This window comes from Equus przewalskii, chromosome 5, assembly GCF_037783145.1.
Source record: "Equus przewalskii isolate Varuska chromosome 5, EquPr2, whole genome shotgun sequence".
In the NCBI taxonomy this organism is placed as follows: Eukaryota; Metazoa; Chordata; class Mammalia; order Perissodactyla; family Equidae; genus Equus; species Equus przewalskii.
In genome coordinates this window covers 68,929,897-68,954,098 of record NC_091835.1, presented here as the reverse complement: position 1 = coordinate 68,954,098, position 24,202 = coordinate 68,929,897, and the positions used below count along the sequence as shown (strand labels likewise).

Sequence of the window (24,202 nt, the reverse complement as noted above, 5' to 3'; positions counted from 1 at the left end):
ACATGTTGCTCGTCTCCCTCCCAGAGGGCCCCGCGAGGCCTCGCTTCACCCCCTACAACGCGCCCACCTGATTACCCTTTTCTCCGCAGACTCCGCCCCCACCCCCCCACCCGCCACCCCCGCCTGTGTGCCTGCTTTAGGAGGTCCATATGGGACGCTCTCCCCTTCCTCTGTCCTCACCCCACGCCAGACAAGCCTCGATGCTCTTCTCTCAACTCTCCGCGACCACGGCCCTCCCCGACCACCGCTTCCTCAAGTGCTGGGAGAGCGCAGAGTGGAGCCGCAGGCCTGCACGGCCCAGGTGCTGTGTCAGCCTATCTGCCGGTTCCGCGCCGTGTACGGCCTGGAAAGTCACATGGCGGTGGGACCGGCCGGCGCCTCCACACGCCTGCTCTTCTCAGAGCAGGACGAGATTACCAAGTCCACTCACCTCCACGAAGAGCAACATGTCTTCCTCCGCTCGGCCCACTCGTTCTCACCGCCGCGACTCCAACTGGCTTACAGGCCCGAGCCCCAACCGCTAGGATAAGGACACTCGCCTGGCCCCTCCACCCGGCAGTGGACCCGGCTCCTCCCCCGCCGTCAGCCGCTGCGGCCCGACCCGCCCAGTCCCACCTCCCTTGAAACAGCAACTGTTTCCGGGTCTAGAGAACAATTGCTTCCGGGAGCAGACAGTCCTCGGAGCGCTCAACTTTTGCGCTACCTTTTCCAGCAGCAGTATGGGATGTACTATCATCCCTTCTAGGGGGAGGAGGGAAGTGATCAGAGGAAGGCACCATTCTGAGCCACGGGGGTGTGTAAAAATCTTATTGACGCCTTTTATCCTTTGCGGACGGGTATGGCTGCAACGGCCATAATCATTCCGCAGTTTTCATAGTTCAAAATCGAGTTCTGATAAAAAGCCGAGCTTGTGCGAAGTGTACTGAATAAACGCCCAACCCTGCCGAAAAGGTGGTGGATCGCAGAAAAAAAGCAGAGAAGGAAAAAAAAAAAGCAGTGGTAATAGTAAATCTACTAATAGCAGCTGCTTTATGTTAAATGCTTACCATGTGCCTGGCACTGTTCTAAGTATTTTACGTAAATTAATCTTAAAACAATCCTATGCAATAAATACTATTATCCTCATTTTACAGCTGAAGGAGTCCTCTAGGAGGGCAGGTTTCCTTTAGACACACCTTGAAAGAACTTTGCCCCATGTTCGCTTGAATCAGGTACCCGAGTCCCCGCTTAATATAACGCTACTTAATGATACTTTAGTCTGGATAGCCTCCTCATTGATGTTCTGCTATCACTTCAAATGAAATACAATAAAAACGATTTTTAAAAATTATAATTTTCTGTTAGATGATCCAAATTCCTTACTATCTTTAGTAATACTAGTTGGATTTATCCCTCCTTTGTCAGTCCTGCTTCTATATCCTAGACACTCATCTTTTTTTTTTTTTTTTTTTTTTTTGAGGAAGATTAGCCCTGAGCTAACATCCATTGCCAATCCTCCTCTTTTTGCTGGAGAAGATTGGCCCTGTGCTAACGTTTGTGCCCATCTTCCTGTACTTTATATGTGGGAGGCCTGGCACAGCATGGCTTGATAAGTGGTGTGTAGGTGGGCACCAAGGATCCGAATCAACAAACCCAGCCACCCAAGCAGAGTGCAAGAACTTAACCTCTACACCACCCAGCTGGCCCCATATTCCTCTTTTGAAATAATCATGTCAAGATCTTTTCCAATGGGTTTTTTCCATTCTATTATTTCAAAATTCTTCCTAAATTGAAGGCTTCATTTTTACCAAACTGCTGTTTGCTTTCAAGACCTTACCATTCTGATCCTATGTAATCTCCCTTACTTCACCTCAAATGAATCTCCTCACTTTTTCACGTAGATCCCAAATGAATTCCCTTATCAAATTGCTGATATGTGTCCCATACGCTCCCTAATCTGGTCCCTAGTAAACTCAACATTACTTCATCTCAATTAAACCAATTTCCTCACTTTTCCCCTGAAATACAAACTCAACACTCACCTCCAAAGCCATGGCTCAAGGCGTCTTCCCTATCTGGAATGCCTTCATTTGTCAATCAACCTTCTCTCTCCATAAGGCTTTCCTGAAAACTCTGCTCCCCACAGATCTCTTCTTCATGTCCCTTGTTAACGCTCGAATATTATATTCTATCTTAAGTTATTTCCTTTTTCTTCTTTTCGTTTTTCAGTTTCTTCACAGGTACCCTGTCGTATATTCTTCACAGTCTAGGATAATGGTAGCCACATAATAGTGTCTCAGCAAATGTTTGTCAAATCAAATGGGAAGGAGAGAAGTTTTAAAATTTGCCTTAAAAAGCCTTCATTTCCAGTTGCTGATGAATTCCATGCTGCATAAAAAATATGAGAGAGAGAGCAATAATGCTAAATTAGTTTAGTTGATAAGCATGTAGGATGCTTTGTGAATGCCTACTGAGATAAGCAATGTAAAGAAATCTAGAGAAATAAAAGTTACATAAAGATCTTACAATCTAATACTATTATCAAAAAAGTACTTAAACCGACTAATGGATGTCAAATGCTGGATAATGATGAATATTTTAATCAGACTTCACATTCATAAAAATAAATAATTCTCCTTAATTGCGGTTCTTTTCAGAAAACATTATGAACTTCCTTGAATAAATAGACTTAATTGTGATTTATAGAAAAAAAAGGAGTAATATTTTATGACTGGAGGCCAGTCTAACAATAAAGGAAAGTATTTTAAGGCTTAAAAGAGTTTCTATAAGGAGTTGAGTCTGAAACTATAATGAATATCCAAATTTTAGACAGTTTCTGTGGAAGAACTGAGGAAGAATATGCCAAATGTTAGAAAAAGAAAACTAAAGTACAGCATCTGGTTTTGAGAAGTTTACCAACTAGTAGATAGAGACAAATAATAGTTACACTTCAATGAGATTAGTACTATACTAGACAGTTTACAAAGTGATTTGGGAACACAGAGGAGACAGTCACTTAGGAAACGGGATCTTAAAGAGAAGGAAAAATATTTAATTTGCTCTCTATATACCGACCGATATTTTTAAGAGACAACTACTTTATGATCCCCTGCCTTCCTTTCTCTGAAGGACTGAAACGCATATGTTGTTTAACTTTACAAGTTTACAACAAAGGCTCAACATAGGACTAAGTTTAAGTTTAAATAAAGACTCAACATAGAAAGTTTTTGTAGACAAATTGTTTTACATTCACCATTTGTATAAAGTCTAAAACCTCAAAATGATATTATACAGTTTATGAATTTATACACCCGTAGTAAAATTATATAAACATGAACTAGACATCAATACTTCAAAATCGTGATTGTCATTGCCTCTGAAAAGGGACAGAGGGGAAGGAAGGAGTCTGGTGAAAACACCAAAGGGGATTTCAACTTTATCTCTAATGCTTTCTTTTATTTAAAAATATCTGAAGTAAATATGACAAAATGTTAAAATTCGTTCAATCTAGGTGATAGGTACATGCCTATTTGTTATATTACTTTCTGTACTTTGTCATATTTTTTTAAAGTGGAAACAAAATCTACACAGCCAACAAAACTACCCTCTCCTTTAATTGCTCCAGTCTCCTAAATCCTTTCACCTCCTTTGCAATCAAAGGAGCTGCCCAAAGTACTACTCTTTCAGTTAGAAGGCAGCTTCTAGCGTGCCCTTCAATTTCTCGAGTCAACTATGGAACTTCAAAGACTTTTTCAGTCAGGTTCCTTGAAAAAGCTAGTCACTAGGCAGTACAAAGAGTGTGATCTTCATCCAAAGAATATTTTCCAAGTTACGAAATGTTTAGGAAAAGTTGAGGGGCAGCTGAGGAAGTTGTAACACAATTAATCCATTACAGACAAAAATTCTTAAGCAAAACCTAAGGAAGAGAGAAGAACCAGGAGTTACGTTCGATACACTAGATCTTGAATTCTAACACCTAGATTTTAAACTCATTTAAATAGGGCTATATCTTCTATTTCTTTCAGCATTCCTGTTGTCTATTCTCTCCTACCCTCCCTCCCCCTTCACCCTTCTACCATCACAGCATATAGAATGCCTGGTTCTCTGCATATAATAAGCACTCTTTAAATGTTTGAGTCAATGATAACGTCACAATGGGTCTATTATGACATCACTAGGACTGGATTTACCATGGTCAGCAACCAATTAGTAGCAGGGTAAACCACAATCTCTGGGAGCAGGAAAGGCTTCTAGTTTGTTCGTGGACACTTTTATTAGCATTTGCCTATATTCTGTGAAAAAAGAAGAAATAAAAGAAAATTACTCAATTTTTCAAATATTTATCAAAATGCAAACTGACAATGAATCTGATTCAGAAATTGAACTTGTGGATTACACCACCACGACCAAAGAAACCATTGATAGCTCATTGTTCCCTGCGCTTGAGCTCCCATTTACAGCACAGGATGTCATCTCTAGGATTGAGCAAGCACAGCTCTGTCGAGCCAGAGAGGTAGGTAGTAAATGAGAAGTTTACAGATGGCAACATTTTTTTTAACTTCCCATGACCAGTTACATTTCTTTTGTTACAACTCATTTTATTTTCATGATATTTGACTGTGTTTGAGGTAAATTTGATTTCAAATGACAACTTTCACCTGACTCTGTGGATAACAAGCTCCAATTTTAATCTCTTTCACTTTCATATCAGAATTAAGTTTTTTGAGAAATAAATTACATGTGCTATTGAGTGATTGGGATAGAAAGAAAAATTAAAACCTATAGCTAATATTGATATCTAATTTTAGTCAAAAGTTTTCATTTATTCTCAACTGAGATTTATCAAATAGCTATTAACAAAAAGAAACAGATTGCTTTGAACTCTAGCTCCTTTTATTTCCCCTGAACACTTCATGGAAAAGGAGTTTATTGGCCAAGGACAATAAACAAAGAGCTTAAATAGTATAACAATCAAACAGACCCCAAACAATTAAGGCTATACTGCATTCTGTTCTCTCAGACAGAATACAACAAAATCAGCCAGGTTAAAAGAGGTTAATTCAGAGGAAGTTCTTTCCTATGTGTAAGGAGTACTGAATATCTATACTTTCTCATTCTCCACGTAGACTTACTCCTGATTCAACTCCCCCCAACTAGCAGCAATAACAGTGTTTGCTTTTAATAGCTTTATTGAGGTATAATAGTCATACAATAAACTGTACACTTTTCAAGTATACAAATTTTTTTTTTTGAGGAAGATTAGCCCTGAGGTGACATCTGCTGCCAATCCTCCTCTTTTTGCTGAGGAAGACTGGCCCTGAGCTAACATTCGTGCCCATCTTCCTCCACTTTATATGTGGGATGCCTACCACAGCATGGCTTGCCAAGTGGTGCCATGTCTGCACCTGGGATCTGAACTGGCGAACCCTGGGCTGCTGAAGTGGAACATGCACACTTAACCACTGCGCCACCGGGCCAGCTCCCTACAAATTTTGATATACATAAACACCTGTGAAACTTTCATCACAATCAGCATAATGAACTTACCCATCACCCCCAAAAGTTTCTTCATGCCCCTTTACAATCCTTTCCACACACCCTTACCCGCACCCCACCCCAAACCCCAGCTAACCACCAATCTGCTTTCTGTCACTATATTCTTCATTTTAAAAGAACTTTAAGTGGAATCATACAGTATCTACTTTCTTCTTTCTTCTTTGACTAGCATAATTCTTTTGAGATTCATCCACATTCCTGCATATATGAAGAGTTCATTCCTTTTTATTGCTGAGTAACTATCCATGGCCTGGACATTTGGGTTTTCTCTGGTTCAAGGTTATTACAAACAAAGCTGCTATGAACATTCATGTACTAATTCACGATTTATTTTATAGACATATGCTTTCATTTCTTTTGGATAAATACCTAGGTTTTTAAATGGCTGGGTCACGTGGTATGTAAATGTTCAATTTTAAAAATAAATACCAAACTATTAAAAAGTGGTTATACTATTTTATATTCCCACAAGCAGTATATGAGATTTTCTTTCTTTTTTTTTTTGAGGAAGATTAGCCCTGAGCTGACATCTGCTGCCAATCCTCCTCTTTTTGTTGAGGAAGACTGGCCCTGAGCTAACATCCGTGCCCATCTTCCTCTACTTTATATGTGGGACGCCTGCCACAGCATGGCTTGCCAAGCGGTGCCATGTCTGCACCCAGGATCCGAACCAGCAAACCCTGGGCCGCCGAAGCGGCCTGTGGTCACTTAACTGCTGCACTACCGGGCAGGCCCCAGTATATGAGATTTTCAATTGCTTTGCATCTTTATCAACACTCGATGTTGTTAGTCTTTGTAATTTTAGCCATTCCTAAAAGTATATAATGGTATCTCATTGTGGTTTTAATTCGCACTTTCATAATGACTAATGATTTTGAGCAACTTTCCATGAGCTTATTTGCGCTTGGTATGTCTTCTTTGGTAGTTCAAATATTTTGCCCATATTTTAAAAATTGAGTGGTCTGTGTTCTTATCATTCAGTTTTGAGTATTCTTATGTATTCTGAATACAACTCCTTTATCAGATAGATGATTTGCAAATAATTTTTCCCATTCTGTGGCTTGTCTTTTTCTTCCACTATTAGTGTCTTTCAAAGAATAAAACTCCTAAAGCCAATTTATCAATTTTTTCTTTTGTGGATTATGCTTTTAGTGTAGTATACTCCAAGCAAACCTTGCCTAAACCAAGGTCACGTTTTCTCCTAAGTATTCTAGGAGTTTTATTCTTTTAGATTTTACATTTAGGTCTATGATCTATTTTGTCTTAATCTTTGTATGTGATATCAGATATGGTTGAGGTTCTGGGTTTTTGGGGGGTTTTATTGAGGAAGATTAGCCGTGAGCTAACATCTGCCGCCCATCCTCCTCTTTTTGCTGAGGAAGACTGGCCCTGAGCTAACATCCATTCCCATCTTCCTCTATTTTATATGTGGGACGCCTGCCACAGCATGGCTTGATGATTGGTGTGTAGGTCTGTGCCCGGGACCCAACCAGTGCACCCTGGGCCACGGAAGCAGAGCATGCGAACTTAACTGCTATGTCACCAGTCAGGACCCCTAAACTTCATTTTTGACTGACTGAGTAGGCTAGGACCTCCAGTATAAAGTTGAATAGAAGTGACGAGACATCCTTGCTTTGTTCTTGATGTTAGGGGAAAGCATTCAGTTTTCCACCATTAAGTATGACAGTAACTGTATGTATTTTACGGTGCTCTTTATCAAGTTGGGGAAATTCCCTTCTTTTCCTAGTTTGCTGAGATTTTCAATTAGGAATAGATGTTCAGTTTTGTCAAAAGCTTTTATGGGGGCTGGCCCAGTGGCGCAGGAGTTAAGTGCGCATGTTCTGCTTTGGCGGCCCGGGGTTCGCTGGTTCGGATTCTGGGTGCGGACATAGCACTGCTTGGCAAGCCATGCTGTGGTAGGCATCCCACATATAAAATAGAGGAAGATGGGCATGGATGTTAGCTCAGGGCCAGTCTTCCTCAGCAGAAAGAGGAGGACTGGCAGCAGTTAGCTCAGGGCTAATGTTCCTCAAAAGAAAAAATTTAAAAAAAAAGCTTTTACTGCATCTTTTGGAATAATCCTGTGTTTTTTTCTCTTTGAATTTGTTGATATAGTGAATTACATTGATTTAGGAATGTTAAACCAACCTTGCATTTTTTAGATGAACCCCATTTACTCATAATGTAGCATTCTTTTTATTATCTTGTCTTTGATTTGCTAAAATTTTGTTAACTTTTCTTTTTCCTGAGGAAGATTAGCCTTGAGCTAACATCTGCCACCAATCCTCCTCTTTTTGCTGAGAAGACTGGCCCTGAGCTAACATCCATGCCCATCTTCCTCTACTTTATATATGGGATGCCTACCACAGCATGGCTTGCCAAGCAGTGCCATGTCCACACCCAGGATCCGAACCAGTGAACCCTGTGCTGCCGAAGCAGAACGTGCACACTTAACTGCTGCGCCACCAGGCTGGCCCCTGTTAACAACTTCTTGTGTCTATGTTTATAAAGTATATTGGTCTGTCATTTTCCTTTCTTTCTTTTTTTTTTTTCCTGCTTTATCTCCCCAAATCCTCCCTGGTACATAGTTGTATATCTTAGTTGCAGGTCCTTCTAGTTGTGGCATATGGAATGCCGCCTCAACGTGGCCTGACGAGCGGTGCCATGTCCGCGCCCAGGATCCGAACCCGGGAAACCCTGGGCCACCGCAGCGGGGCATGCAAACGTAACCACTCAGCCACGGGGCCAGCCCCTGTCATTTTCCTTTCTTGTAATGCCTTTGGTTTTGGCATCAGAGTAATGCTAGCTACATAGATTCAGATAGAAAATTCTTTTCAATTTTCTGTAAGTTTATTGAGAATTGGCCTTTCCTTTTATAGTCATGCACCTGATAATGACATTTTGGTCAGCATCGGACCACATATGCAATGATGGTTCCATAAGATTATTAGCACATAGCCTAGGTGTGTAGTAGACTTATACCACACAGGTTTGTGTAAGTACACTCTATGATGTTAAAACAATGACAAAATCACCTAATTACACATTTCTCAGAATGTATCTCTGTTGTTAAGTGACGCATGACTGTATATGTTTGGTAGAAACCAACAGTGTTTGGGTAGGGTGGGGAGAAACAATGAATAGTACTATCTAGAGTTATGGCTTAATTCACAGGAAGGTTTTAAACTACAAATTCAATTAAAAAAATAATCATAGGGCTCTTCAGGTTATCTTATTTCTCCTTGAGTGAGCTTTCACAGGTTCTATCTTTCAAGGAATTTGCCCATTTCGTCTGAGTAGTTGAGTTTATTAGCCTAGAGTTGTTCATAATAATCTCATATTATCCCTTTGTTATCTGTAGAATCTGTAATAATGTCACCTCTCATTTTTGATATTAGTAATTTGTTTTCTCCCTTTCTCTCTCTTTCTTTGCTTATCATTATGGCTAGAGGTTTATCAATTTTATTGATCTTCTCAAAGAATCAACTTTTGATTTCATGGGTTTCCTCTAATTGCTTTTCTGTTTTCTATTTTACTGATTTCTGCACTGATCTTTATGATTTCATTTACATTTTTTACTTTAGGCATAATTTGCTCTTCTTTTTTCCAGTTTCATAAGGTGAAAGCTGAGATCATTGAGAACCTTTTTCTTTCATAATAAGTATTTTGTTCCATCTATTTCTCCCTCTGCAAATGGAAATGCTGTGTTTTCATTGTCATTCAGTTTTAAATACTTTCTAATTTCCCTTTTGAGCTTTTTCTTTGACTCATGGATTATTTAAGTTTATTTATTTATTTATTTTTTCCTCCCCAAAGCCCCAGTACATGGTTGTATATCCTAGTTGTAAGTTGTTCTAGTTATTCTGTGTGTGCCACAGCATGTCAACTGATGGATGAGTGGGAAGCGAAACTGGGCCACCAAAGCAGTGAGAGTGCTGAACTTAACCACTAGGCAATCAGGGCTGGCTTGAACCATGGATTATTTAGAAGCGTGTTACTTAGTTTCCAAATATTTTCAGACTTTTTCTCATTTATTTCCAATTCAATTTCATTGGGTCAGAGAACTTATTTCATATGGTCTGAATCCTGGTAAATTTCTTGAAATTCGTTTTATGATTCAGAATATGGTCTACACTGGTAAATGCAATTTATGTACTTGAATACAATTTGTATTCTGTTGATAAGTGGAGTACTCTATAAATAACGATTATATCAAGCAATCAAATTGGTTGATAGTTTTGTTCAAGTCTTTTGCTATCATTTTTTCTCAACTTTATGTATCAATTATTGAAAAAGAAGTAAAGAAATGTTTGAGTATAATTTTGAATTTATCTAGTTCTTCTGACTGTTCTATCAATTTTTTTTTCATGTATTTTGAATTTATTTAATTAGGTGCCTAAACATTTAGAATTGCTATGTTCTCTGAACGAATTGGCCACTTTACCATTATAAAATAACCCTATTTATCCCTAGTAATATACTTTTCTCTGTAATCTACTTTGTTTGTTATTAATATAGCCATTCTAGCTTTCTTTTTATGAGTGTTACTATCCTTTTACTTTAAACATATTTGGGTTATTATATTTAAAGTGGGTTTCTTATAGGAAGTATATAATTGGGTTTCTTTTTTATCAAACCTGACAATCTCTGCCCTTTAATTGGATGTTTAGACCATTCATATTTAATGTGATTATTGATATTGTTAGGTTTGAATTTGCCATTTTGCTATTTGTTTTCTGTTTGTCCTGTGTGTTTTTTTGTTTCCTTTTTATTCTTTTTCTGACTCTTTTAGATTGAATATATTTTTATGATTCTTATTACCTATAATTCTGATTCACCTTTTTAGTTGCTGCTTTAGGCTTCATAGCATACATATTTAAGTTATCGCCATTTGCCTTCAAGTGGTATTAAACCACTTTTGAACAATGTATAAACTTTATGGCAGTATTCTACCTTTCTCTCTCTCCTGACCTTTATGCTATTTGTATCATACTTCTACATATGTCATAAACTCAATATTTATTACATTCCAATAATTATTTTAAATAATTACCTATTTTTCAATTTTTTATTTTAGTAAAATATACATAACATAAAATTTACAATTTTAACGATTTTTAATGGTACAATTCAGTGGCATTAAGTATATATATAATGTTGTGTAACCATCATGACTGTCTAGTTTCAGAACTTTTTCATCATCCCAAACAGAAACTCTGATCCATTAAACAATGACTACACATTCCCTTTTCCCCCCAAACCCTGGCAACCTATCTACTTTCTGTCTCTATGAATTTGCCTATGCTAGATACCTTATATAAGTGGAATCAAAGCATTTGTCCTTTTGTACCTGGTATATTTCCCTTAGCGTGTCTTCAAAGTTCAACTGTGTTGTAGCATGTGTCAGAATTTCCTTTCTTTTTAAGGCTAAGCAATATTCCATAGTATGTATATATGACATTTTGTTTATCCATTCATTCATCAATGGACACTTAGGCTACTTCCACCTCTCTGCTATTGTGAGTAGTGCTGCAATGAACATAGGAGTACAAATATCTGTTTAAGTCTCTGCTTTCAGTTCTTTATATACCCAGGTGTGGAATTTCTCAATCGTATGGTAATTCTCTTTTTAATTTTTTGAGAAACCGCTGTACTGTTTTCCATAGTAGCTGCACCATTTTACATTCTCATCAGCAGTGCACAAAGGTCCCAATTTCTACACATTCTCACCAACACTTATTATTTTCTGTGGGTTTTTTTTCTGATAATAAGCATCATAATAGGTGTGAAGTATCTCATTGTGGATTTGATTTGCATTTCCTTAATGATTAGTGATATTGAACATCTATTCATATGCTTGTTGACCATGTGTTTTTATTCTTTGGAGAAATGTGTATTCAAGTCCTTTGCCTATTTTGGGACTGGGTTTGTTCTTGCTGAGTTGCAGGAATTCTTTATATATTCTGGATATTAATCACTTATCAGATATGCAATTTGCAAATATTTTCTTCCATTCTGTGTATTATCTTTTACTCTGTTGATAGTTGTGATGGTTAATTTTACATATCAACTTGACTGGGCCACACATTTAGTCAAATATTATTCTGGGTATGTCTATGAAGATGTTTCTTGATAAGATTAACACTTGAATCAATAGACTGAGTAAAGCAAAATGCCTTCCCTAATGTGGGTGGGTTTCATCCAATTAAAAACCTAAACAGCACAAAAAGTCTGATAAAAGGGAACTCCACTTGTCTAACTCCCTTGAACTGGGGCATCAGTCTTTTCCCACCTTCAGACTTGAACTGAATCATCAGCTCTTCTTGGGTTTGGAGCCTGCTGACTTTGGGACTAGAACTACACCATAGGCTTTCCTGGGTCTCTAGCTTGCCAACTAGAGATTGTGAGACTTCTTAGCCTCCATAGTCATGTGAGCCAATTCTTTATAATAAATCTCTCTGTGTCTCTGTCTCTTTCTTTCTGCCTCTCTGTTTTGGTCCTGTTTCTCTGGAGAACCCTGGCTAATACTACGATAGTGGTTTTGGTACCAAGAGTGGTTCTGGAAAAGCAGAGTCTCAAGGATGAGTTTTCTGAATTGGATCTGGGATTTCTAGAATTGACTCTCTAATCTGATTAGATTTCCAGTATTAAAGAGAGCACTGATAGTCCTTGGCATGATCTGGCAATTAAGAAATGCAAAATAGCACCATTTGATACTCCTAACCAACTGCTTATAGGAAGCAAGAATCTGGATGACCGTTTATATGATATTTTCAAATATTTTTGGCAAACTAACAAACATAATGAGATAGGTTGGTTGCTCCTAATGCCACCAGACAAAGTAGGGAAAGAAAAGGATGAGCCCAGGGATTCGAATTCTCAGCTCAAGTGCCACGTAAATGACCTGAAAGTCTTTATGTGTGCCCTGAAGGAGACCCTTATCTCCTATAGCTGCATAACTGAGATTGCTGAAAATTAAACCAAGTAGCTCATTCTCTGACTGACTGAATTACAAAGCAAGTTGATGTCCCAGTCTCACTTGGTGGCTAATATTAAAGTGAGGGCATTGATTGGGAAGGAATGGGCTCCTGAAAGCTGGAATGGGGATATGTGGGAAGGCCCTGATAAAGCTTGGGACATTGAGCCACTAAATTCTGAAGAGTGTTCTTTGCCAAAGCAGCAGCCTCTCGACCTTCCCCCCCCCCCACCCCCAACAGGAGTAGCCTCTCCAATAGAGAGGGAGCAGCCTCTCCACCCCTGTCTGAGTGGATTAACCCTGCATTGCCTGAGGAAACTGTAACAACCTCTCCTGAGGCAGTTGCCATAAAAGACAGCACTGATTTTCCTCAGAAACCATCCCTACTACACCCCTTTGTTTCTAGACCTGTAACTAGACTCAAATTCCAATAGGCCACTAAAGATAAGGTTGAAAGTGTGATCCATGAGGAAGTGCACTACACTCCAAAAGAACTACTTGAGTTTTCCGACTTTTACAGACAGAAATCAAGGGAATATATGTGGGAATAGACGTTACGGGTGCAGGATAATAGTAAAAGAGACATAAAGTTGGATAAGGTTGAATTTACTGATATGGGCTCATTAAGCAGAGATTCTGCATGTAATATTACAGCTTGGGGAATTAGAAAGGGTTCTAAGAGTTTGGTTGTTTGGTTGGCTGAAACATGGACCAAAAGGTTGCCCATACTGAGTGAGTTAGAAATGCCAGATTTGCCTTGGTTTAATGCAGAAGAAAGAATTCAAATGCTTAGAGAGATTGGAATGTTAGAGTGGAGGGCAATTATGGTGGGAAATGCCAATTATGGTGGGAAAACCACTAAAACTACCTCTGCCTGGGACAATAGTGAACCAAAGCAATACTGCATTTCTAGAGGGATTGCAGAGATAAGTGTCACAACCAAGGAAAGATGCAGGAGTGATGGTTCCCACCATCCTCATTCAATTTGCTTATTTGGCCAGTGCAGAAGACAGACGGATCTTGGAGAATGACAGTGGGTTATAGGCATACCTCAGAGATATTGCAGATTCAGTTCCAGAACACCACAATAAAGTGAATATTGCAATAAAGAGAGTCACATGAATTTTTTGGCTTCACAGTGCATATAAAAGTTATGTTTACACTATCCTGTAGTCTATTAAGTGTGCAGGAGCATTATGTCTAAAAACAATGTACATGCCTTAATTAAAAGATACTTTATTGCTAAAAAAAAAAAAAAAGCTAACCATCATCTGAGCTGTACTGTAAAATTAACCAGGTGGTGATCCTATTGCAGCTGACGTACCAGATGTAGTTTCACTGCTTGAGCGAATTAACACATCCTCTAGTACCCAGTGTGCCTCTACTAATCTGGCGAATGATTTTTCTCCATATCTGTCAATAATGACCACCAGAAGCAGTTTGCTTTCAGCTGGCAAGGCCAGCAATACACTTTCACTGGGCTATCTCAGCGTCATGTCAACTCTCCAGTTTGATAGAATTCACCAGTGAAGCCATCTGGTCTAGGCTTTTCTTTGTTGGGAGTTTTTTAGTATTACTGATTCACTCTCCTTCCTGGTTATAAGTCTATTTAGATTTTATATTTCTTTATTATTCAGTCTTCATATACTTTATGTTTCTAGGATTTTTTCCATTTGATCTAGGTTATCCAATTTCATGGCATAAGATTGTACATAATATCCTCTTATAATACTGTTTATTTCTGTAGAACCAGTAAAAATGTCCCCACATTGATTTCTGGTTTTAGGAATTCAAGTCTTCTCTTTTTTCTTAATCAATATACCTCAAAGTTTGCAATTTTGTTGATTTTTTTGGAAGAAACAACTTTTTGTTTCATTGATTTTCTGTACTCTTTTATTTATGTCTGCTCTAATCTTTGTTAATTCTTCCCTTCTACTTAGCTTTGTGTGTAATTTATTACTCATTTTCTAGTTCCTTAAGGTGTAAAGTTAGGTTACTGACTTGAGATCTTTCTTCTTTTTCTCACATAAATGTTTATCCTTATAAATTTCCTTCCTAGTACTGCTTTTGCTACATCCCATAGTTTTTGGTATGCTGTGCTTTCATTTTCATTTATAAGTATTTTCTATTTTCCCTTGTGATTTCATGTTTGACCCTCTTGTTGTTTAAGAATGTGTTAATTTCCACACATTTGTGAATTTTCCAGTTTTCCTTCTGTGATTGATTTCTAACTTCATCTCATTGTTGGAAAAGATACTTTGCATTTTTGGGGGTTTTTTTTTAGGAAGATTAGCCCTGAGCTAACATCTGCTGCCAGTCCCCCTCTTTTTTGCTGAGGAGACTGGCCCTGAGCTCACATCCCTGCCCATCGTCCTCTACTTTATATGTGAAACGCCTACCACAGCATGGCTTGCCAAGCGGTGCCATGTCTGCACCTGGGATCTGAACCAGTGAACCCCAGGCTGCCGAAGCAGAACGTGTGCACGTAACTGCTGTGCCACTGGACTGGCCCTGTATGTTTTTGTATATATTGAGATTTGTTTTGTGGCCTAACATATGGTATCCTGGAGAATGTTGCACATGCACTTGAGAAAATTATATATTCTGTGTACATCTATTATATCTAAATGGTTTATTGTATTGTTCAAGGTCTCCATTTTCTAACTTCACTTCTGTCTGGTGGTTGTATCCATTATTGAAAATAAAGTATTGGGGCTGGCCCCATGGCAGAGTGGTTAAGTTCGCATGCTCCGCTGCAGGTGGCCCAGTGTTTCGTTGGTTCGAATCCTGGGTGTGGACATGGCACTGCTCATCAAACCATGCTGAGGTGGTGTCCCACATGCCACAACTAGAAGGACCCACAATGAAGAATATACAACTATGTACTGGGGGCTTTGGGAAGAAAAAAGAAAAAAATAAAAAATCTTTGAAAATAAAGTATTGAAGTCTCCCACTATTGTAGAACTATCTATTTCTCCCTTTAATTCCATCAAGTTTTGCTCTTGTGTTTTGAATGTCTATTATTAAATGCATGAATGTTTATAATTGTTACATCTTCTTGCTATATTGAACTTTTTATTATATTCTTTGGTAATCTTTTTTGATTTAAAGTCTATTTTGTCTTTTATTGACATAGCCACTCAGCTCTTTTTTTTTTTTTTGTTATTGTTTGCATGGAATCTCTTTTGCCATCGTTTCATTTTCAACCTCTTTGGGTCTTTGGAACTGAAGTTAGTCTCTTATAAACAGCATATGGTGGATCACAGTTTTTAAAAATCTGTTCTACCAAGCCTTATCTTTTGATAAAATGGTTTAATCCATTTACATTTAAAGCAATTACTGGCCAGCCTGGTGGTGCAGCTGTTAAGTGCCCATGTTCTGCTTCAGCGGCCGGGGTTCGCCGGTTTGGATCCCAGGTGCGGACATGGCACTGCTTGGCAAGCCATGCTGTGGTAGGCATCCCACATATAAAGTAGAGGAAAATGGGCACAGATGTTAGCTCAGGGCCAGTCTTCCTCAGCAAAAAGAGGAGGATTGGCAGCAGTTAGCTTAGGGCTAATCTTCCTAAAAAAAAATAAACTAATTACTGATAAGTGATTTAACATTTTTCATTTTGTTATTTGTTTTCTATTTGCATTATAGCTTTTTTCTTCTCATCTTTTGAATTATTGCCATCCTTTTTGTTTAGTTGATTTTTTTAGTAAAATGTTTTAATTCCTTTCTCATTTCCTTTTTGTACATATTGTATACTTCTTTGCTTTGTGGTTACCATGGGGATTACAAATAACATCATAAAGTTATACACTCTTAATTTGAATTTTTTTATTGCAGTAACATTGCTTTATAACATATAAATTTCAGGTGTACATGGTTATATATGTCAATTTCTGGGTAGATTACATCATGTTTACCACCTAAGGACTAATTACAATCCATCACCACACACACACACACACACACACGTGCCTAATCACCCCTTTTACCCCTCCTCCCACCTCCCATCCCCTCTGGTAACCACCAATCTAATCTCTGTTTCTATGTGTTTGTTTGTCATTGTTGTTTTTTGTGTGTGTGAGGAAGATTGGCCCAGAGCTAACATCTGTTGCCAATCTTCCTCTATTTTATGTGGGATGCCACCACAGTGTGGCTTGACAAGTGGTCCTAGGTTCACACCCAGGATCCCAACTTGCAAACCCCAGGCCACCAAAACAGAGTGCCTGAACTTAACCACTACACCACGGGCCAGCCCTGTTGTTTTTATCTTCTATTTATGAGTGAGATCATACACTATTTGACTTTCTCCCTCTGACTTATTTCCATCCATGTAGTCACAAATGGCCAGATTTCATCATTTCTTATGGCTGAGTAGTATTTCTTTGTGTATATATACCACATCTTCTTTATCCATTCTTCCCTTAATGGGCACCTAGTTTGCTTCCAAGTCTTGGCTATTGTGAATAATGATGCAATGAACATAGGGGTTCATGTATCTTTATGCATTTGTGTTTTCATCTTCTTTGGATAAACCCCCAGCAGTGGAATAGCTGTGTCATTTGGTAGGCCTATTCTTAATTTTTTGAGGAATCTCCATATTGTTTTCCATAGTGGCTGCACCAGTTTGCACTCCTATGAGCAGTGTATGAGAGTTCCCTTCTCTCCACATCCTCTCCAACACTTATTATTTCCTGTCTTGTTAATTATAGCCATTCTGATGGGAGTGAAGTGATATCTCATTGTAGTTTTGATTTGCATTTCCCTGATAGTTAATGATGTTGAACATCTTTTTATGTGCCTGTTGGCCATCTGTATATCTTGTTTGAAGAAATGTCTGTTCAGATCCTCTGCCCATTTTTAATTGGGTTTTTTGTTGTTGTTGTTGAGTTGTATGAGTTGTTTATATATTTTGGATGTTAACCCCTTATTGGATACATACTTTGCAAATATCTTCTCCCAATTGTTAGGTTGTCTTTTCATTTTGTTGATGGTTTCCTTTTCTGTGCAGAAGTGTTTTAGTCTGATGTAGACCCATTTGTTTATTTTTTCTTTTGTTTGCCTTGCCTGAAGAGATATGATATTCAAAAAGATACTGCTAAGGATGATGTCAAAGAGTGTATGCCCCATGTTTTCTTCTAGGAGTTTTATGGTTTCAGGTCTTAGATTCAGGTCTTTAATCCACTTTGAGTTAATTTTTGTGTATGGTATAAGATAAATGATCTATTTTCATTTTTTTGCATGTGGCTGTTGATATTTTTTGATTGGATGTCAGATATTGTAAATTCTGTCTTCTTAGGTGCTGGATATTTTTCTAATTCTATAAATATTCTCAAACTTTTAGAAAACAGTTATGTAGAAGTAGTTTGATCCTTTTGAATCTTTCTTTGTGCATTGCTGGTGAGACTATGAAGCTGGGTACCTGAGGATTACTGGAAATATTCAATAAGATTACCTTTCCATCTTGTTCCCAACACAGATATAGATGAAAAGAAGTTAATCTTGTCAATTCGATGTTTTCTTGTTTACTCTGAGGGGTGACTCATGAGTCAGGGAGGATTTATAAGTTTGTTTTACAGAAGAAAAAGAATGCCTTCAAGGAAATAACAATTACCAGATAACCAGCCCCCAGCTGCCATTGATGCCCTGAAGTCACATTGCCCAAGGGCTTATCTGGAGCAAAGAAACAGGGATTACACCTTTGTTTCTCCAAAACTCCTCCTGCCAAGTCCCTTAGCTCCATGAAATCCCCTGCTTTCTCTCTCTCTCTTTTTTTTTTTTTAAGGAAGATTAGCCCTGAGCTAACATGTGCTGCCAATCCTCCTCTTTTTGCTGAGGAAGACTGGCCCTGAGCTACATCTGTGTCCATCTTCCTCCGCTTTATATGTGGGACACCTACCACAGCAAGGCTTGCCAAGGAGTACCGCGTGCGCACCCAGGATCTGAACCGGAGAACCCTGGGCTGCCGAAGCGGAATGTGAGAATTTAACCGTTGCACCACCAGGCCAGCCCCAGTTTCCTTCTCTTATTAAGGCAGATTTGAGAGAACCTATCCTCTTGCCTTCTCATTTTGGCCAATTCAAATAATCTTTCTCCATCTCCAAGCACTGATGTGTCAGTGATTGGCTTACTGTGCACTGGGCACAGGAACTTGAGATTAAGAAGTTCATTATCAACTATAGCAGCATTTTCCTTATGGCTAATTTTGCCTCCATTACTGAGGCAAAAAAGTTTCTGAGTACTCTACCAGTTATTCCTTGGATTAAGTTCTCTACTCCAGCTGGGGACAGAAAATATCCCTCCTCCTTTTGTGAGCTCTGGGGACTGTTTCTATTAATCCTTTTAGATGGCCTTCTTTTAGTTGTTTCAGATAAGAGGATAAATCTAGTCCATGTTACTTCATCTAGGGTGGAAGGATAGGTTGAATTCTCCTTTTAAAAACTTAAAAAAGAGGCTGGCCCCGTGGCCGAGTGGTTAAGTTCGCCCGCTCCGCTGCAGGCGGCCCAGTGATTTGTTGGTTCGAATCCTGGGCGCGGACATGGCACTGCTCATCAAACCACGCTGAGGCAGCGTCCCACATGCCACAACTAGAAGGACCCACAACGAAGAATATACAACTATGTACTGGGGAGCTTTGGGGAGAAAAAGGGAAAAAAATTAAAAAAATAAAAACTTTAAAAAATTATAGTAAATATAAGTAAAAACTCACAATTTAAAAATTCAATGGAGGGGCTGGTCCGGTGGCACAGTGGTTAAGTGCACACGTTCTGCTTTGGTGGCCTGGGCTGTCAGTTCGGACCCTGGGTGCAGACATGGCACCGCTTGGCAAGCCATGCTGTGGTAGGCGTCCCACATATAAAGTAGAGGAAGATTGGCAGCAGATGTTAGCTCAGGGCTAATTTCCTCAAAAAAAAAAAAAAAAAAAAAAAACAATTATCACAAAGTGAACAAACCCAAAAATTACAAAAAAGTATTATCTGAACTACAGAAACCTCCTCATTTCCCCCAAAGACAACTATTATCTTGACCCTTAACACTGTAGGTTGGTTTTGCCTGATAAATGGAATCATACAGTATATATTCTTTAATGTCTGGCTTCTTTTGCTTAATACTAAGTTCATGGTATTCTTTATATGAAGATATAGTTCATTAATTTTCATTACTGTCGTTCCATTTTATGACTTTATCCATTCTGCTATTTTTGTCTACTACAAACAATATTGCTATAAACATTTTTACGAATATCTTTTGATACACGTGTGCATGCATTTCATCTATGAATGAAATTGCTGAGCAATCAAGCATGCATAGATTCCACTTTAATAAATAATGCAAAATGGGTTTTTTCTTTAAGTTTTTAATTTCAAATTACTTTTGGACTTAAAGAAAAGCCACAAAAATAGCACAGAATTTCCATATATTTTAACCCAGTTTCCCCTAATGTTTAACATCCTATATAACCATAGTACAACAGTCACTCAGAAAATTAAAATTGATACAATACTATTAACTAAAGATCTCATTTCAGTTTTACAAGTTTTCCCACTCATGTCATCTTTCCGTAACAGGATCCTATCCAGGGCCTCATATAGCATTTACTTGTTTCTCCTTAGTTTCTTGCAGTCTGTATCATTTCCTTGGTCATTCATTGCCTTTTATGACCTTGATATTTTCAAATAATATTATTTTTTGAATCTCTCTCAGTTTGGGCTTCTTTAATTATTTTTCATGATTGGATTGAAATTATACATTTTGGGGGGGCAAGAAAACCCCAGAAATGATCTGTGTTAGTAAATCATATTACAGGGTTTTGCATTATGACTAGTGTTGACCTTGATCATTTGGTTATAGAGGTTTGTTCACTGTAAGGTTATCTTTGTAGTTAATAAATACCTTGGGGAAGATACTTTGAGACTGTGCACACTCTGTGTCTTCCCAAATTTTTGTCCAATAATTTTGGAATCCACTGGTAGATATTGCCAGCAACAATTACTACTGTGCTATTTACCTAATGGTAATTTCCTATTTCCTTCTTCCACATTTATGAATAGGAAATCTACTGCAAGGAAAACCTACCTCTTCCACTTTTTTATTTACCTGATAATTACTTACACTGATATAGACTCATAGATATTTATTCTATCCTGTAGGTTATAATTCAATAATATTATTTTTTGAGTGTGTGTGTGGCTTCCATTGTTCCAGATTTGGCCATTAGGAGCTCCTTCAGGCTGACTCCTGTGTCCTTTCAACAAGTGGCTATCTATCTATCTATCTATCCATCTATCTCTATCTGCATTTCACTATTTTTTGAAACCATAAGATGTTCCAGGATCATCTTGTACATTCCCTGCCCAGTCCTGGAATCAACAACTTTTCCAAAAGCCCTGGTTGCTTTTATTGGCGAATGATGTTTAGAAATTAAGATCTGGGGCTAGGTGTGTTCATTACTACCAGAGTGTCATTTCTTCCAGCCCTTCTCAGCAAATAGAGCTAGGAGATATATGCATGTGTTTTAACCCATGTATATATATAGGCATATATATTTAAAACATGACTTTATAGTGATAGTTCAGATTCCAGTCTTGTACCACAGGGATTATTTTGGTCATTTCTTATTCCTTATTTGTAATTTCTTTCTCCAAGAGTGAAAAACCCAGTTCTTATTATCTACAATATATTTACTTATTTGTTCATATCTAGTGTACACATAGAGTACTATCCAAATTGCTAACTCATATCCCTGCAAGAAACACATTTACTGACTAGTACAGCATTTGCGTACCATTCTTCTGTATTTAACCTTACATTATTCAGTCAAGATGTTGTTTTCCAAAGTTACTGGCTACTACTTTTCTTCTTAGTGTGGCTATGTTATTCATCTGTACACAGTTAGGTTCAGTTGTTAGTATTTGTATCCATTTCTTGTCACCCCATACACTGGTTGGTTTCAAGAGTTTATTTATTGAGTATGTGAAGGGTATGTGAAACATTACTATGGTGATAAAAATCAGAGTTATACAAAAAGGTATAGTTCGAATAATGTAACTCCTTCCTCATCCCTGTTGCCCCATTCTTATTCCTCCTTTCTTTCTACCTTTTCCCCAATACATCCTGTATATAACCAATCTCTCTAGCAACTAGCTTATCCTTCTTGTGTTTCTTTTGCATAAATGAGTAGATTGATATGTAATTTCTTATAATTCCTCTTTCTTACACAAAGGGTAGCATACCATAGATGTTCTTTTTTTCTTTACTTTTTTCCCTTAAACTGGATGTCCTGGAGATCACTTCACATCAGTTCAAAGAGATCTTCCTCATTCTTTTTTCTATCTGCACCATAATCCATTGTGTGGGCATACCATCGTTAATTCAGTTACCCTCATATGTATGTATATTTAGGTTTTTTGCAATATTTTGCAATTACAAGCCTTGCTTCAATGAATAACTTTGTGCATTTATATTTTCATGTGGTTAAATGTGTACTTTCAGGGTAGATTCCTTAGAAGCAAGCTGCTGGGTTGTAATGTAAGTATATGTGTAGTTTTGTCAAGTAATGAAAAATTTCAGTTCAGAAAAGTTGTACCAGTTTGTATTTCCGCGATTTGCAAATATTTACTCCCAGTCTGTGGCTTGACTTTTCCTTCTCTTAACAGTGTTTTTCAAAGAGCAGAAGTTTTAAATTTTTGTGAAACTCAAGTTATCAATTTGTTTTTGATTATGCCTGTGGTGTCATTTACAAGAAATCTTTGCCTAATCCAAAGTTACAAATATTTTCTTCTATTTTTTCTTAATTTTATAGTGTTAGGTTTTACACTTAGGTCTATGATCCATATGACTTAGTTTTTTAATATTGTGTGAGACAGGAATAAAAGTTCTCTTTTAAAAAAAATTTTTGGCATATGGATGTGCAATTATTCCAAAAGCATTTGTTGAAAAGATTATCCTGTCAGGAGACTTATGATTTCCATTTCTGCATGTAAGGAGCTTGGAAGTCACCACCCCATCCTAACAAGAACAAAGCTGGACAGACTGAAAAATCAACAACTGTTCTTGGATCCATGAGAGAGGTGAGGACATGGGTCAAACCACTGTTCTCAAGATTGGAGAGATAGGCAGGCGAGGACAGGGAGTCATCAGTTACTAGAGGAAAGAACTCATAAGCAGAAACTGCTGTGGGAACCAGTGCTGGGGTAGGAAAATTGCTGGAGGTTCAGTGTAGACAATTCTGAGAGTTAAAAGCTCCAAGGAGACCCAATCACAGGGGACACCCCCACGCTTGTGTGAGTTTTACCTCCAAGAACTCCAACCGGTTCTCATTGTAAATAGCAGAGAAAAATCCCCTTGTGCTTCTGGCAGGAGGAGGGGAAGAGTAAACATTCTGAAATACACCAGAGCAGCCTGTTCTTTTTAACAAGGGCTGCCCTCAGGAGAAACTACTTAACCAGAGGCTAACCTGCTGGGGTTTTATCAGAGCCTAATCTACCTGGGGGAGGGAAAATACCCCACTCCAGCTCCCTTTAGCCATCCTGTCCCACCTAAGGGGGGAAAAACTGGGAAGCACTGGTGAAGTGCACAGGCTTTCAAAAAGACTGAGACCTAATCATAGGATTATAAAACATTTCTCCTTCTCCTCTACCTTACCACAACATCACTAAAGACCTATTTACCAGAGTTCCTTTCGCCAAGTACATCACGTACAGTTTTCAATAAAAAATTATAAAGCATGCTAAGAGGCAGAAAGCACAATTTGAAGAGACAGAGCAAGCATGAGAACCAGACATGGCAGGGATTTGGAATTATCAGACTAGAAATTTAAAATAATAATGCTTATACACAAAAATTAACTCTAAATGGATTAAAGATTTGAATGTAAGAACTGAAACTATAAAAACCCTAGAAGAAAATATAGGCAGTACACTCTTTGACATTGGTCTTAGCCACGTCTTTTTGAATACCATGTCTATTAGGGTAAGGGAAAAAAAGAAAAAGTTAACAAATGAGACTACATCAGACTAAAAAGCTTCTGCAAAACAAAGGAAACCATGAACAAAATGGAAAGACAACCCACCAACTGGGAGAAAATATTTGAAAATCATTTATCAGACAAGGGGTTGATCTCCAAAGTATATAAAGAACTCACACAACTCAGCAAAAAAAACACAAACAACCCTATGAAAAAATGGGTAGAGGATATGAACATACATTTTTCTAAGGAAGATATACAGATGGCCAACAGGCACATGAATAGATGTGGAACATCACTAATTATTAGGGAAATGCAAATCAAAACTACAATGAGATATCACCTTATACCTCTTAGAATGGCTATAATCACCAAGACAAAAAAACAACAGGGCCGGCCCTGTGGCTGAGTGGTTAAGTTTGTGCACTCTGCTCCAGCGGCCCACGATTTCGCTGTTTCGGATCCGGGACGCGGACATGGCACTGCTCATCAGGCCACGTTGAGGTGGCGTCCCACATGCCACAACTAGAAGGACCTGCAACTAGGATATACAACTATGTACCGGGGGGATTTGGGGAGATAAAGCAGAAAAAAAAAAAAAAGATTGGCGACAATTGTTAGCTCAGGTGCCAACCTTTAAAACCACCACCACCAACAACAACAAATGTTGGAGAGGATGTGGAGAAAAGGGACCACTCATACACTGCTGGTGGGAATGCAAACTGGTGCAGCCA

At 38.3% G+C, this 24,202-nt stretch overlaps 2 protein-coding genes across 21 annotated transcripts in view; one reads left to right on the top strand and one right to left on the bottom strand.

Annotated features, from left to right (window-relative positions):
• LARP4 (La ribonucleoprotein 4) overlaps positions 1 to 24,202 on the bottom strand; it is a 170,654-nt gene that overhangs the window by 64,284 nt on the left and 82,168 nt on the right. Inside the window, exons 2-4 of one of the 20 annotated variants that reach the window (XM_070621274.1) lie at positions 19,212 to 19,405; positions 4,170 to 4,271; positions 2,022 to 2,367 (exon numbers count right to left, since the gene is read on the bottom strand). In XM_070621274.1, coding sequence (XP_070477375.1) covers positions 2,022 to 2,033 — 12 coding nt within the window. In that variant the 5' untranslated portion in view covers positions 2,034 to 2,367; positions 4,170 to 4,271; positions 19,212 to 19,405. Of the gene's footprint in view, positions 1 to 180; positions 400 to 430; positions 800 to 2,021; positions 2,368 to 3,054; positions 4,109 to 4,169; positions 4,272 to 19,211; positions 19,406 to 24,202 lie in introns of those variants that run through there. The other 19 variants (XM_070621279.1, XM_070621265.1, XM_070621278.1 and 16 more) reach the window with 19 other exon arrangements.
• The window catches only part of FAM186A (family with sequence similarity 186 member A), a 74,859-nt gene continuing 54,775 nt past the window's right edge, over positions 4,119 to 24,202 (top strand). The window contains exon 1 of the mRNA XM_070621287.1: positions 4,119 to 4,492. Within this exon, the coding sequence (XP_070477388.1) occupies positions 4,328 to 4,492 (165 nt within the window). The 5' untranslated portion in view covers positions 4,119 to 4,327. The remainder of the gene's footprint in view (positions 4,493 to 24,202) is intronic.